This window comes from Euphorbia lathyris, chromosome 4, assembly GCF_963576675.1.
Source record: "Euphorbia lathyris chromosome 4, ddEupLath1.1, whole genome shotgun sequence".
In the NCBI taxonomy this organism is placed as follows: Eukaryota; Viridiplantae; Streptophyta; class Magnoliopsida; order Malpighiales; family Euphorbiaceae; genus Euphorbia; species Euphorbia lathyris.
Window position 1 is genome coordinate 67,784,744 of NC_088913.1, and position 16,732 is coordinate 67,801,475.

At 37.3% G+C, this 16,732-nt stretch overlaps 1 protein-coding gene across 1 annotated transcript; it reads right to left on the reverse strand.

Moving 5' to 3' along the window:
• Positions 1-3,725: 3,725 nt before the first annotated feature.
• On the reverse strand, positions 3,726-7,639 carry LOC136226451 (UDP-glucuronic acid decarboxylase 5-like). Its single transcript, XM_066014940.1, has 13 exons — positions 7,428-7,639; positions 6,865-6,974; positions 6,401-6,487; positions 6,222-6,309; positions 6,032-6,123; positions 5,843-5,907; positions 5,675-5,763; positions 5,038-5,115; positions 4,861-4,954; positions 4,705-4,771; positions 4,537-4,600; positions 4,392-4,432; positions 3,726-4,138 (listed from the first exon to the last, which is right to left on the reverse strand). Exons 2-13 carry the CDS (start codon positions 6,952-6,954, stop codon positions 3,953-3,955), a joined length of 1,041 nt encoding a protein of 346 aa, XP_065871012.1. The 5' UTR covers positions 6,955-6,974; positions 7,428-7,639; the 3' UTR covers positions 3,726-3,952.
• Between the last annotated feature and the right edge of the window lie 9,093 nt (positions 7,640-16,732).

Consider the following 16,732-nt stretch of genomic DNA (forward strand, 5'->3'; position numbering starts at 1 on the left):
ATTACAACAGTAACTCAATCTAATAAATCTTGTTATACAGAAATTAACACCTCTACCAGATACGTCATAATTGTAACATTACAATAATAATAACTCAATCTAATTGTTTGCACCAAAAATAAAGTTTTTTTTATTGCATACCCTTGTTTACTCTTTTTCATGGGATAAACTTTTCTTTTTAGGAAACTTTTTCTTAAAAGAACATTTTAGAAAACTTTTTCTTAAAAGGTCTGTTTAGGAAACTTTTCATTTCGGGAAACTTTTCATATTTTCCATTGATTTAGGATTTCCTTGAGTGAACCTCAGTTTTCCTCAGGGGAAACATCTAAAATAGTGTACCAACTTCCTGTACAGTGTACCTCAAGAGAAACCAACTTCCTATGTAGTGTACCTTAGGGGAAACCATGGTGTACCTTAGGGGAAATCATAGTGTATCTCGTGGGAAACCATAGTGTACCTTAAGGGAAACCATGGTGTACCTTGGGGGAAACCATAGTGTACCTCGTGGGAAACCAACTTCCTATAGTGGACATCAGGGGAAACCATAGTGTACCTCGTGGGAAACCAACTTCCTATAGTGGACATCAGGGGAAACCATAGTGTACCTCGTGGGAAACCAACTTCCTATAGTGGACATCAGGGGAAACTTGAAGTAAACTTAGGAGAACCAAGAGCCAATTAATATTTTAACGTGTTTTTATGAGCCAATTGAAAAACAGGAAAAATAGAAAGCGTGAAAATCAATTCATAGTGGAAGTCGAAATTGAGTGGTTACTCAATGTGGTGGAGAACGTGGATTAGTGGAAAGAAGCAGGAAGTTACCTCCAGCGTCTATAAAAGGAGAAACCACGATGACAACTGCCCAATCAACCAATCAAACAACTCAACAAACCCAAGCAAAAACTCTAGCAAATTACCTCTAGACTTCAGCTTTTTACAATTCTTAGTTATTCCCTTAGATTCAATTTTCATTCAAGTTCAAGTTCATTCAAGCTTTCAGTACATTTTTATTTTTATTTGTTGTTCAATCATTTTCTGTAAGGTCGGTATCGTTTTGATAATCGAATCTTTAGGAATTTTCGGTCTCTTTAATTCTTACATTCGTTTGATATTTAGAAGTTAGAAAGCGCACTCAATTTCATTCCATAGTTTGATAATACTATAATTATCTGGCACGCCCGCAATTTCCCACAAAAGAGCCAAACAAAAATTGGCACGCCCAGTGGGACCCGAATCACAATACCGCCAAAGGAAAATGATAAGAAAAGCAAAGATCTTGTAGTAGCCAACTCTAAAGAAGAAGAGATCATGGCAACATGCAATGTTCCACATATGGTGGGAGGAATTGAAGGGAAAATAATGTTAACCCCAGAAGACACACTTGGATCTCTGGAGAGATCCAAAATTCTCAATTCTTGCATAGACATTTCAATTCCATTGAAAAGAATCTGGAAGCTCTAAGGAGCGATATGAATCAGAAGATGGACAAGATACTCGAGAAGCCATCACAGCCAGGGGACATCAAGAGTGGAGGAAACCATGTTCCTCAAGGCTCATTGGAGTCCAATGAAGGATGTGGTGTGTCCATCGCTGAGAAGTATCAGATTCCACCTTTGAGGGAGGAAGTTGTCTCAAATAAGGCCGCTAGTTCTGCAGGCCAAGAAAATTCTAGTAAGTCACCTGCTTCTCAATGTTTTGAAAACACTAATCCTACCTCCCATACAGCTTCATATCACGAGGAGACAGGAGGCCACCATATCATTGGAGAGATGGGGGGGCAACCATAGAGGAAATGAGAGAAACACTAGAATTCCTAATGTGCCTTATGTTCACCAACAGATTGGCAACCCTCAACAGATTCCCCTAGTTACTGCGAAGATCATCCGAGAAGCTGTCCAAAAACTATGTGAGTATGGCCTCCGTCAAGTTGGCCACTTTGAGTTTCACAAGCCAAGAAAAAAAAAGCAGCGATGAGATGCTAAGTCAAGGGAGAAGTAGGAGGTGAAGTTGAGGCTGGTGAGAATTCCTCTGATTGAGGAAATGAGATATTAGTATGAAGGTGATACAAATGCCGACTCCACGGCCTATATATTTTGTGTCACCTAAAGAGTTATCATGCAACACTTTTAAAAGTTGACACCATGGCTTTTGAAGAATCAAGCATGAAATTTACGTTCCTCAAATTCATGCTTGAGGGGGGCAATTGTTTGCACCAAAAATAAAGTTTTTTTTATTGCATACCATGGTTTACTCTTTTTCATGGGATAAACTTTTCTTTTTAGGAAACTTTTTCTTAAAAGAACATTTTAGGAAACTTTTTCTTAAAAGGTCTGTTTAGGAAACTTTTCATTTCGGGAAACTTTTCATATTTTCCATTGATTTAGGATTTCCTAGAGTGAACCTCGGTTTCCCTCAGGGGAAGCATCTAAAATAGTGTACCAACTTCCTATATAGTGTACCTCAGGGGTATGTAGTGTACCTTCGGGGAAACCATGATGTACCTCGTGGGAAACCATAGTGTACCTTAAGGGAAACCATGGTGTACCTTGGGGGAAACCATAGTGTACCTCGTGGGAAACCAACTTCCTATAGTGGACATCAGGGGAAACCATAGTGTACCTCGTGGGAAACCAACTTCCTATAGTGGACATCAGGGGAAACTTGAAATAAACTTAGGAGAACCAAGAACCAATTAGTATTTTAACGTGTTTTTATGAGCCAATTGAAAAACAGGAAAAATAGAAAGCGTGAAAATCAATTCATAGTGGAAGTCGAAATTGAGCGGTTACTCAATGTGGTGGAGAACGTGGATTAGTGGAAAGAAGCAGGAAGTTATCTCCAGCGTCTATAAAAGGAGAAACCACGATGACAACTGCCCAATCAACCAATCAAACAACTCAACAAACCCAAGCAAAAACTCTAACAAATTATCTCTAGACTTCAGCTTTTTACAATTCTTAGTTATTCCCTTAGATTCAATTTTCATTCAAGTTCAAGTTCATTCAAGCTTCCAGTACATTTTTATTTTTATTTGTTGTTCAATCATTTTCTGTAAGGTCGGTATCGTTTTGATAATCGAATCTTTAGGAATTTTCGGTCTCTTTAATTCTTACAGTCGTTTGATATTTAGAAGTTAGAAAGCGAACTCAATTTCATTCCATAGTTTGATAATACTATAATTATCTGGCACGCCCGCAATTTCCCACAAAAGAGCCAAACACTAATAAATCATGTTATACAGAAATTAACACCTCTACCAGATACAAGTGCTAGAGATACTTGTGATAGCAAAGAGTTTGATATAGACCGTGTTAGTTCAAAAAGAGTTCGAAACTGTTCAACCGAATGATTTTCCATGAGACCTCAATTGATGATTTTTATTTAGAATATAGACTAAACTGATGATATTTAATTAGTTCAAAGACTTGATTAATGATTTTAACAGTTTAAAGTCTTAATTGACTTTAAAACCTTAGTTTAGGAAGCCAAATGGATATTATGCCTTGATTTTATTATATATTCATATAAGTGAACGTTGCTTGAAATGAGTTGAGCTTCCAAGTTGAAAGTCCAGCTCAATGATTTTAGCTTGAAATTCCAGTAGAACACACAATTGAATTTGCTCTATATATTAAACGCACTTGTATTATATACACTCGTTTAGACAACAAAGAATAATTTCTCCAGCAATCACATATTAGTCAATAAGAAATTAAAACTGGAGGTTAACGAATGAACTTATTCATGATATTAGAAACTTGAACCAATGCCTCATTGGACAATAATATATAGTTTATACATGAACTCCTACCTTAATTAAAAGAGCACAAACAATTAAAAAGAAACACGATATATAAACGGAACAGGAAGCTGAGCTGAGAATTACTAATCGAATCATTTTCCAAATGGTCTCCGTATTGTGTAATTCTGTAGAATGTCAGTAGCACGCAATTCACTTATTTCTGGGCACTCCAAGCCTCAGTCTGAAATCATCCTCCATGAGGGGAAGACCCTCGCGTAGCTTGATCTTAGGTTCCCATCCTAGCAACTCCTTTGCTTTTGTGATGTCCGGCTTCCTTTGTCGAGGATCATCTGGTGTGTTTTCCACCGATACAATCTCCACTTCAGGATTGATAAGCTGCAATGCATCATTAGTCATGGCTCATCAGTACAGTTACTATAAATATCATCAGCATAAGATTTTGTTAATCTGGTTAGAGTTTGGAAGTTAAAGTTGTAATGTTGCCGATAATAATAGCCAGATTTATACTCTTACCAGATTTTGTTAATCTGGTAAGAGTAGTCGCCGATAATAATAGCCAGATTTATAAGTAATGTTGCATGTATATCAAAGAAAAGAAGAGGATGCGGACGGGAAAACTCAAACTAACCTCCTTCACAGTCTCAGCAAGTTCAAGCATAGTAAATTCACCTGAAACATTTGAAAAAAAAATTAGAATCTGTAAGAGGAAATCTTTACTCGTTAACTGCGTCAAAGAATCCCAAATTATTTTGCTTCAGATTTTCAATAGTTACCAGGGTTTCCAATGTTGATTGGCCCGGTGTTCTCTCCTTGCATTAGTCGAATAAGGCCATCAACCTTTAAGAACAAACATGAAATTTGAGAGGAAGATAATGATTTAACACCCAGTATATTATTCAATTTCATCCATGAAAGAACATGATGTCCGAATTCTCACGTACCATGTCGGATACATAACAGAAACTTCTGGTTTGTGTTCCGGGTGCTTGAACCGTCAATGACTCGTTACTGTAATTATTGTTAAAGCACTTGATGATAAGTTGCATGTTGTAGCAAGACACCATCATTAAAAAAGTGAACTGAATTAAATCACTTACCGAATTGCTTGGGCTATGAAATTGCTGACAACGCGCCCATCATCAATGTTCATGCGCGGTCCATAAGTGTTGAAAATTCTAGCAATTCTTATCTCTGATAGAGAATCTATTGGTAAGAACATATCCTTTACACTAAAAACAAGACAACAACGACGAATAGAAAAATAAGTCATTTACCAATTCCATGCTGTCTGTGATAATCAAACATCAAAGTTTCAGCCACTCGCTTTCCCTCATCATAACAACTCCGGACTCCTGTAAAATTTAACCAGCTCAATAATGTGTACGTTCATTGTAGAAAAACACGTAGTTTATGTTTTGTACCTATAGCACATTTGCTACTTAAGCTGTAAAAAGATCTATTATACATAAATTTCGCTTATAAGCATTGGAAAGGTTCCGTGTGAAGAATCTTCAATTACATTACTATTAGAGTTGGCCAGTAATCTAACTAATTCATCATCAACTCCATATATCCCATCAGTAATCACATTTTTTAGTGTTTAAAGGATTAATACATCAGTTGTCCCCTAAACTTGTCCAAAAAGGTTGATTGGCCCCTGAACTTTCAAAGTGTCCCAGTGGGCCCCCTCAACTTGCATAAAATGTCAAGTTAGCTCCCTGAACTGAACTTGCGTAAAATGTAATCAATTAATCACTCAGTTGCAAAAAAGTAAGTTAAAATACAAACATTGTTGTGTGAATCCAAACATAGTTATGCAAACGACTCGAGCAATAGATCATCTTCTCATAGTCAGTGCAGTTGTGTGAATCCAAACATTGTACATACAAAAAGAAAAAAATTTAAGCATACCAATTGGGTTCACATTTCCCCAATAGCTCTCATCTTGGGGATGTATAAGTGGATCTCCGTACACCTCTGAAGTTGAAGTAAGCAAAATCCTGTTCCAAATAATTATATCATTAGTAAAATAAGAACGATGTACCCGACTATTACTAAGAGAGGGGAATATTCTCAAACCTTGCTCCAACACGCTTGGCAAGCCCCAACATGTTCATTGTGCCCATCACATTTGTTTTTATGGTCTGTCAAGAATAAGGAAGTTACATGTGAATTCAGGCTTAACATTCAAGACACAACATCAACAAATCTCAGAATTAAAAGAGCAACTTTTGGTTAGAGATTGAGCGCGATATGAGATATTCATACCTTTACAGGATTGTATTTGTAGAAAATTGGAGATGCTGGGCAAGCAAGGTGGTATATTTGGTCAACCTCAATAAGCAACGGTTCGGTGACATCTGTGGAAACATAAAACAGGATCCATTTGAAATTAGCATTACACCTTACAGGTATAGGGTGTGAAACAGTTGGCGACTTAAGACCAAAAAGGCAATACCATGACGCATGAGCTCAAATCTTGGATGACCAATCCATTTCTTTAGATTGTCCTTTGAGCCAGTGAAGTAGTTATCCACAACAACAACCTGAGCAAAGATAGATACACCGCGTAAGTTATGCGTTTTTCAGCAAGCGAACAAGAATAAGCCAGAGATTTTATATTGAACAGTTAGTTACCTCATTCTTTTCGTTTTCCATCAACCTGTCTACGAGGTGAGAGCCAATAAATCCAGCTCCTCCAGTGACCAAAATTCTCATGTTTGACTGTCAACAAAACAAGGTCCTCTCAGATTATACAAAACACTAAGAAGAACGAAGAGCAAACTAATCTCAAGCACCAACTTAAACAAAGACGATTAATCTCATCTCAAGCACAAAACCATGTCAAGTACCGGAACTTTTCCACAATAGTAAATCAGTTTACAATAACAATTGAGATTCAGAATACATCTTATACAGTTACAAGCTAAGAAGGTAATTCTGACCTCTGGCAGTGTTAAATTTTAGAACCTTTTCGACTCCTTTCATTACATTGCACAAAAAGCATTGTCGCAATTTCGCATATTGACACAAATGCCAATATCAGCAATAGCCTAAACTGAAGCTTAAATTATATTAACTATAGAATGCATATATTGTACCTGAAAGAACTTGGAAAATCTCAAAGGTGAAGGGGTTGGTGGTGGCTTAGCTGAGGAGCTATGATCTCCATTAGAAACTTCCTTGGCCATTCTTGTCTAATTCCTGATCACTACAAGGAAACAAACTTCTTAATTCACCATTAATTTACGCATACCCCCAAAAGTATGTTCATTAAAACTCAGTTAAGGAACCATGTTTTCACCTGAACAATGCTAAATACTTAAAGAATATTTGAAAGAAATTGATTGAAAGCTAGGAGCTTTATATAAGGAACTGAACTGCAACATACGAACTTCAATAAAATCCAAAATTTAAAGAAAACGTAACCAAAAAATTATAGTATTAAACTGCAATGCACCAACTGATGATCGAAATAATAAAAGCAGACTAAAACTTCAAAAACACGAAAAGTACAGAAAGCTCCGAATCACCAAGACCATACCCCACCCCACCACCAATTCAGATCTGAAAGTCACCTCATAATCATAAATTCAAAATCAAAGGAAAGAGAAGGTCTAATTTTCACCTATAAGATCAAAACCCAATGATTAAGTGAAATTACCTGTTTAGAAGAGGGAATACTACGATTTCAAAGATATACGCATTAATCTCTATATATAGATATATAATTGAGAGGGGGGGTTAAGGTTGGATCGATGATCTAGTCGGAGAGAAAAACTAATTGAACCGAAACTGGTAGTATCCAGCTAGAATTAGGATTTTGGCGTAATACTTGACGATGTCGTTTCCATAGGACACGTTTCCGCTGTTTCTTCGAGATTGCAATTGTTTACGCAATATGTTTCTCTGTTTTTGATAGCTCTTTGCTGCGGTAGGCCTCACAGTAAGATGTGATTATCTAACCTATGCATCGCAGCCACGTCAGCTAATGGCAGAATTGCTGCTGGTGGAGTTCTTCGGGATGCTGGTGGCGCCTGGCTGGCTGGGTTTACCCATAACTTAGGTACGAGCTCCTCCTTTACTGCAGAGCTCTGGGGGATCTTGTCTGGCATTAAACTCGCCATTCGCATGGGTGTTAAAAGACTTTCGGTGGAGTCTGACAATTTGGAGGCTATCAACAGGATTTCGGATAGACAGGCTGTTTGTCTTAAGAGTCAGAATCTCATTAAAGCCATCTTGAGGCTTCGTCCTGCCTTCGATTCTCTTACCTTCTCCCATATTTATAGGGAGCAAAACCGCGTGGCGGATCGCTTAGCAGCTGCTGGGCATGGGGGGATGTTAGGTGTTTCTACCCTTTCCGTTCCTCCTTCTTTTCTGTTACCTTCTCTTCTTGAGGATAGGATTGGGGTCAGTCTTCCTAGACTGATCCCGGGTTAGGTTTTTGTTTGTTTGTTTTTTTTTCTTCCCTTCTTACCAAAAAAAGAAAATAATCATTCTTTTTTTTTTAACCCAAAAATCGGAAATCTCATAAATCAATAGGATTCGCATCCTCAATAATAGTGTTTAACAACCATTCCGGTACTTCGGAAAATATAAAATCACTAGTATTGGAATAGACCTGCCGAGCTACCAAATGAGCAGCCCTATTCGCTAAACGAGGAATAAATGACAATTTAAAATTGGGGTCGGATCCTAAAATAAATCTACAATCATGAATAAGAGATCCAAACTTCGAGATGTCTCTTTTGCTTGACAGAATCGCATCTACAACTAGTTTCGCATCTGACTCAAATTCAACATGTGTGTAATGCAAAGCCATCAACCAAATCATAGTAGTTCTTAATGCTAATGCCTCGACCACTTGAGGCTCCCTACACAGCTGCTGCTACAGAATAAAAATGCTCTCATTGCATCCCTGATCACTGCTCCCATCCCACAACACCCCTCCTCCATGAACAACGCCCCGTCAACATTACATTTAATTGAACCTAACACTGGGGCTTCCATTTCAGAGAGGGAACAGAAACAGGAAAGGAGAGTCTAGTTAATATCTGCGGGGTTAGTCATGATGGACCTGCTGAGTGCGGCTGCCGACGCCGTTGATTTGCGATTGACAGGTTAGGATGTACCGTGCCATGATGCCGCTGCCTAATCATGGGGCTGGCACCGGTTCCACGCTGAAACGCCCTCCACTCGCGGCACTCTTCAATTCCTAGTTGCCAACTGGTGTCCACATGCCACCATTCCATATGCCATAATACCCGGTTCCGGTGTTCCCAGATAGTCTTTAAAGCACAACACGTCCGGATGAGCATGTCTTGATCTGGTGTACACAATTCACTCAATAGCCAATCTGCAACAGTTTGTCCACCAAATTGAGGGATCGGTAAGCCGACTATCCTCCATAAATCACCTGCAAAGCTGCAATCAACAAATAAATGGTTAGCCGTGGTTATTAGTTTTTTTTATTATATTGATTTATTTTCTTCAAAATCTTTATAAAGAATATCAAATATTTCATGTGGAATCTAATATTAGGGTTAACCCAAAAAGATGATTTATGAAATAATTTTTTTTTAGGTTGTTTTTAATTTTATAATTAAAAACATTCATATTTCAGCGCTTTAGGCACCATAATAGTTCATTACAACAGTGGGTTTGTTGTAATGACACTGTTTTTAACGTTAAAAACAGTTTAGAGAATTATTTCCTAATTATTATCATGTTTGAAAATAATTCTTTTAAATGAGAATTTTTTTAGGGTTTAACTCTAAATACTATTGATAAATTGCTACCTATTCCTATTAGAATTAGTCAATTAAATTACCGAAAATTGATTTAGGTGCAATTATATCAAAGACATTATACTAAATACACACACGATATTTTTTTAAGTGCATACACGTGTAGTGGACTTCAAGCTCTCAAATCGAAACAAGGCGTTGTTCAAAATGAATTCAAGAAATCTATTCCACATATCTCCGGAGCCGCCTTCTTCGCACGAACTTCCCCCACATTTCAACTTGTGTCTTGCCCCGATCCCCATCCTCCATGACACTCGTCTCCCAATTTCTATCGGCGTTGAATGGTATATCTCCACGAAGCTTGTCAAAACACTTCCCAACAATTGCTTGGATGCCCTTCTAAATCCCCACATTATGTCAAACAGACCACCCCCGGGCTCTCTCGATCTCCACATCACTAATTTGAGGAGTCGCCACAACCTTCTTCCGCTCATAGCCTACCTTAAATGGAATGTCCCAGCGACATATATCAACCCAATTAGGAGTGATCCTATTAGCACTCTTCAAAACCCCAATATGACTTTGAGTTGAACATTCCCGAACTTTTCTATGCATGCGTTATCAACCCGAATGGTAGGCTTAACCTCGACTCGCTCATGGACGATATCAAATGGAATATCCTAACGACACTTGTCAACTTACTTCATGGTGAGCCCAAGAACACTTGTATCAGCTCCCTCATCGCTTTGGGCTAACAATTTCGAGACTTCAAGATTCGCTCCTTCACTAACTTGGCCATTATTCCACAAGTCTTGAATTTTTTCCATCTTTTCTATATCCTCTAGGAAGTCATTTCCCTTCATAAAATACTCAATGAAGCTCACATTCTTCATCACAAGATCATCGCTTATGGACTCCTCATAGGATAGGTTCTCCATCAACAAACACAACAAAGATCTCAACACATATATTTCAACAAAGCACAAAAGAATAAGTTCAGATTTTACCAAGTGGGCAACTTGATTCCTTTGCATAATATAGGTACTAGGAGTCTCGATTCTATCGAGAGACATGATAAGGTAATCTTCATCCACCTTTGTAAAGCTTAATTTAACATGTGTAATATTAGGTGCACTATCTCCCGGATCTCATGCTATGTCATGTGGTATTTTCCCCAAAGGTGGAAGCCCTTTAGGTTGCTCGTTGAAAGGCACATAATTGTCACATTCGAACATTTGCTCAACTTCCTCACTTTCAATATTGCTCTTCCCTTTCTCAACATCATTCGCCTTCTTGGATTTAACTCCATCAGGAGAGAGGCTAGCTAACTCATCCACAGAACTTAAGTCAATGTGACTCAATGTCTCACCCGCTCTATCGATGCACCCAGTCACACAAGTTGGACAAGCTCTCAAGGTGGTCTTTCTTTTCTCACTAGGCGAATTCTTCATAGGTGTAAGGATGTACCAAATTCATTAGTTACTTATGTGTATGCATTAATTATGTTTTTATTCTTTCCAATTTCGAATGGATTATAGATTTTAGAGCATCTACACATATGTGTAAAGGTGTTCAGATCTTTCTTAGGCAGAGGTTTTGTCTAAAACCTAACGAGTGTGTATGCCAAATGGACAAGCACAAATTATAAGCTTGATTGGCATTATGCACCTAAGCAAGTATCTCAAGTTGAACAATGTGCTTTATGTTCTTATATTTCAATTCAATCTATTATATGTGGGCCAATTACTCAATGAGAGTGCTACTGTTTTTCATTTTCAATTTAAGTGTTTCTTATTGCAAGAGCAAGCTATTAATCAAATTTTCACTGTAGGACTATTCCATCATAACTTGTATAGTTTGACTTCTGCATCTTTCAACCAGACACTATTTAACAATACATCCATAGACTTGTTCTTTTTCTCATCAACCCAATATTGATTCTTCTTCCTATATTGGTTCACACCTTTCACATGGTAGATTGGGGCATGCTTCTTATGAGGTTTTAAATAAAATACCTAATGTTACTGTAACGACCCGGTCCGGAGTGGGTGCCGCCGGGGTAGAAGGCCTGAGCAAGGAGCGGCCCTAAGGGACGTCGATGGGGGAAGGAATGAACTGAATCCCACATCAGAAATGGAGAGGGAGTGATTGAGGCTTATTAGTATGATGTGAATCCAATACATGCAGACGCGTTTTAAAGCCGTGAGGCCCAATGTATTGGAATTGATGTATGTGTGCCTTATAAGTAGTCTACTATTATAGGAGCTCGTTTTGTGCTCAAAATAATGAATGATTTTTCTCGCGTTACATGGTTATTTTCGTTTGCTTCCAATACTATTATTGTTGATCAACCTAGACATTTCATTAAGTTTGTTTCAGTTTACTTTTCTACTTTTATAAAGGTTATTCGCACTGACAATGACATAGAATTTATGAATACACATGTTAGAATTTTTTTTAATCTTGTGGTATCTTTGATGAAAGAACATGTATTCATACCCCACAAAAAATGGGGTTTTCAGAATGCAAACGTAGGCACCTGACTGAGGTATCTAGAGCCTTAATTTTCAACATCACTTGCCAATTCAATTTCAGGGAAAATCTATGCTCCATGAACCTCAAATCATCAATGCTCTACCTACTTGAATTTTAGATTGGCAAAATCCTTATGCTAAGCTATATGGTAAAGATCCACATTATAAACCGCTTAGAGTTTTAGTTGTCAATGCTACATTGCCAACATTAAATCCTTTAAACAAAAGTTTGAACAAAGATCATATAAGGGAGTTTTTATAGGTTTCTCCCCCTTGTCAGAAAGGACACAAAATCTACAATCTTGAAACCGAAAAATTCTGTATCTTAAGAAATGTACTCTCAAACTCATGAATTACATACATTAAAAACAAACCAAACTTAGGCTCTTATTACCCTCCCCCCTAATAAGAATCCTATCACTTCTAAATGGTTATTTCATGTCAAATATAAGGTTGATGCTACATTTGAGAGATATAAGGCTCGTTTGGTAGCTAAAGGTTACAATCAAATTTTTGAGGTTGACTATACCGAGAGATACTCTCCTATTGCTAAGACTGTCATAGTTAGGGTTTTCCTCGCAATTGCATTGACATTAATAATGCCTACTTGAATGGTTATGTATATGAAGATATCTACCTTGAACCTCAAACATGTTATACTAAAGCACAACCAGGGAAGGCGAGTAAGTTAACCAAGTCTTTGTATGGGCTAAAACAAACTGGTAGAAAGTAGAATAGAAAGTTTATAAGGAAGTTAGTGGATATGGGGTTTAAAAAGCCTTTTCATGATTACTGTTTGTTCATTAAACAAACAACTGTAAATTTTATTGCTATTGTTATCTACGATGTTGATGCTCTCATTACAAGTGTTAGGGAGGCAATTATCATAGAGGTGAAGAAGGAACTAAATGTAACAGTTGTTGTTAAGAACTTGGGCATGCTAAGTTCTTTATGGGATTAAGATTACTAGATCTCTTTATGGTATTCTTATTTGTCACAAGTAAATTTCTGATATGTTGGCAGATGCATGATTATTTAATATAAACTCTATCAATAGTCTCATTCCAAGTGGAGTTACTTTTGATTCTCCTCCACCACTCTATTCTTCTTTAGATAGAAGATTTATTGGAAGCCTATTATATTAAGGACTCAGTAGGCCATACATTTCTTTCGTTACACAACAACTAAGTCGATTCCTTAATTCTCCTATAGATCTGCATATGACCAGAGGCGGAGACAGGGGAGTCGGTGGGTCTCTCCGACCACCAGAACCACCATGACCACGAGTAGTTTCAGCCCTTCTATCTGCAGGAAATTTGAGACTATGGTGGTTCTAGCCCTCTTATTTCCAAGAATTAATGATTAGGTGCTGAATTAGTACTCCAAAATTAGTCCAGATTCTGTTAGGTCCTCTTTAAATCCATTTTTTTCCTGTTAGACTCTCTAAATTCAAAATTCTTTTTTTTTTTTGTCTGTTAGGTACTCATTGAATCCAAATTTCTAATTTTTTTAGCATGTTAGGCCTTTCAATCTAATTTTTTCTATTAGACAATTTTTTTACATGTTAAGAATCTTATACATAATATAGCTTAATTTTGAAAAGTTTTACATTTGTATTTAAAAGTTGGTTCTTAACCACTCTGATTATAACACATATATATACTGTTATAATATTAATTCATTTGGGTTCACAACAAGTGGGCCTACTATGAATTATGATATTCAGGTAAGCCTCAGCCCAGTATAAGGAGGGCCATTAGGAGAGGTTCGAGTGTTGATCGAAGCCATCCTTCGGTCATTACAGTATGACTGAAGGTAGTCAGTTAAAAGGTCTTATCAAAGGACACGTTGACCAATCAGAATGATGGACTCTAAGTGTACGCTCCTTATGTTCATAAATACAATAGCACGCAAAGATAGGACCTGCTAACCTATCAGAAGCTACCACGTGTTTAGGAATCACTTTTCATTATCTATTAATAGTCGAGCCACTACAGAATTGAGGTAATTTGATTCTAACTACTTGAAATATTTTCTAAGTCTTTGATATCTTCTCGTATTATCAACTGACTTTATCATCGGAGAGGGTTCACCGGTCTTCGGTCCATTTTCTGATGTTTCTTGTGTTACAGGTGACCAAAATCTTGATCGTGAAAGCAAGTTACGAAACTACGGTAACATATAAGAAAAAAAATTTAATCAAGTTCAATTTAACAAAAATAAATAAATATACAATATGTGTAAAATCGACCCCCAACCGAACAATCATATGACAATGACACTTCATGTGCTTAAATACTCTATAAGAGATTTGGGCTTTACTATTGTAGTACCTTAGATAGGTTCATGAGAAGGAATTTAAAATTTGTTGAAAGTACAATAATGGTGGTGAATGGTTATATAGAAAAGAATTTTGATGTCTTGCAAAATCTTTTGTTGGTGAAGTATGCTTTCTTGCAAGACAAACATCAAACCGTAAAATGAAACAACAAACAACAGGTAAAATAAACAGGCTCTAAATTTGTTTTGGTGAGTTGAATTAGCAAATAAATTATTTTATTTTTTATTAATTTTTAAAAAAGAATTAGCACATGTCTTCTTTTCTATATAACCAACAACAAACATCAAACCGTAAAATGAAACAACAAACAACAGGTAAAATAAATAGGCTCTAAATCTGTTTTGGTGAGTTGAATTAGCAAATAAATTATTTTATTTTTTATTAATTTTTAAAAAGAATTAGTATATGTCTTTCTTTTATTGGTCATTACATATCACATCAGATTCTGATGTACGTATAGTGTAACAAGAACTTAAAATAATAATAAAAAAAAAGAATATACAAATTCAAGAATTGTTTTAGGCTACAAATTTTAGCAAAATATTTATCGGATGGAATATGGGCTTGACTCTTGAAAGGCAATAAAAATAGGGTGATAATAAGTTCAATTAACATGGTACTCAAAAAGAAAAAAAAGAAATTTCCAATTAACATACATATGTAGTTCTCTATTGGTTGAGAACATGTGGACATAGTAGTGTGCGGAGCAGATGATTATCAGTCTCCACAAGAAGTAATTTTCTTACACGTAAGATACAGGTAATATTCTATTAGAGAGACACTAAACTGAAGTAAGTTCATGATAGTCTACGATGCAAGCCTTATCCTCCGCGTCAGATCCTATCCATTGCACTTAAATTTAGGGTATTGCTAAATACCGTCCATAATTTCCGGTTCACCGCACTGTTTTGACCATTATACCCTTGCCACTTTTTTTCCCCTAAAACCTTCAAAACTCTCTCTAGTTTTCTCTCCCGAGCACAAATTCCGGATTTGAAAAAAATGGATCAAAACATTCCCGAAGACAATGAGTTCGAACACGAGGTAATATTACGAGAATTAAAAACGTTATTTAGCATTCTTTTATTTTTTTTTTATTCGATTTTTGCCTGGGCGGGTGGCGAATACCACCCGTTCCTTAGGCCGAACGGATGAACTACCCGTTCGGCCTAAGGAACGGGTGGTAATCGCCACCCGCTCCACCCATGGAACGGGTGGTACGCGCCACCCGTTTCACCTATGGAACGGGCAGTACGCGCTGCCCGTTTCCACCTATGGTGGAACGGGTAGCCTGCCCGTTCAGGCAAAATGGGCAGAAATTGCCCCGAATTAATTTCGAACGGGAGAAATAGCCCCGAAGTATTTTTTTGTAATTTTAATGTAAATTTTTCGTATATTCAGGTACCGATAGAAGATTGGAACCCCGATAACATTGATTATAGTTCGCGTTTTATAACGGATACCGTTTTCCCCTCCAGTCAGGATGCTATTGATTGGGCAAAAAAGATAGCTATTCAGAATGGGTTTGAGCTTGTAATATCTTCGCACAAAAATGGGGGAAAACAGAAGTTGTTGCGTTGTTCACGGGGTGAACGATATAGAGGTGTTGTGAAAAATGATGAAGATCCTGCAATTAGGAAAAGTAAAACTAAAGCGTGCCGCTGTAAATTTTAGATTAAAGCCTATCAACATGCAGACCTTTCGGGATGGGGGATAAAGGCTAAGGCTGGGTTAACTGGAATGCATAACCATACAATGCGTATGTATCCAGAGGGAAGTCGGCAAATGAGCGGACTCAGTATCGCATCTAAACAAATTGTGCGTGATATGTCTTCAGCTCAAGCAAAGCCTTGTGCTATTTTAGCAGCAGTTAAAGAAAAACACCCAGAGGACAACTCAGTAATTAAACACATATATAATTACAGGGACAAAATGAGGAGGGACGCGTTTGAAGGTAGAGACCTGGCTAGTCAATTCTACCATATTGCTGTGGAGAACAAATATGTCAATTACACACAGGCTGATTCAGGTGTGATAACGCATGTGTTCATGGCACATCCAGAGTCAGTTGATATGTTCAGGACTTACCACTGGTACATCGGCATTGATTCAACGTACAAAACAAACAAGTACAAAATGCCGTTTGTTGAGATTGTTGGGATGACGCCATGCAATAATAACTTCAAGATAGCGTATGCTATTGTTAAAGACGAGACCGAAGGGAGCTATCGTTGGATTTTGCAAAGGCTAAAGATTTTGCTTGGGGATGATCTTAACCCGACCGTTGTTGTTAGTGACAGGGAGCTTGGGTTATTAAAGCCGATACAAGAAGTTTTTCCACAAGCAG

Excerpts from the sequence above, each read along its gene's own strand:
- LOC136226451 (XM_066014940.1), bottom strand. The coding sequence starts at position 6,954 with ATGGCCAAGGAAGTTTCTAATGGAGATCATAGCTCCTCAGCTAAGCCA. Across the intron at positions 4,772-4,860 it reads TTCATAGCCCAAGCAATTCG|TAACGAGTCATTGACGGTTC; the intron begins GTAAGTGATTTA and ends CAATAATTACAG. Across the intron at positions 4,601-4,704 it reads TCTGTTATGTATCCGACATG|GTTGATGGCCTTATTCGACT; the intron begins GTACGTGAGAAT and ends TTGTTCTTAAAG.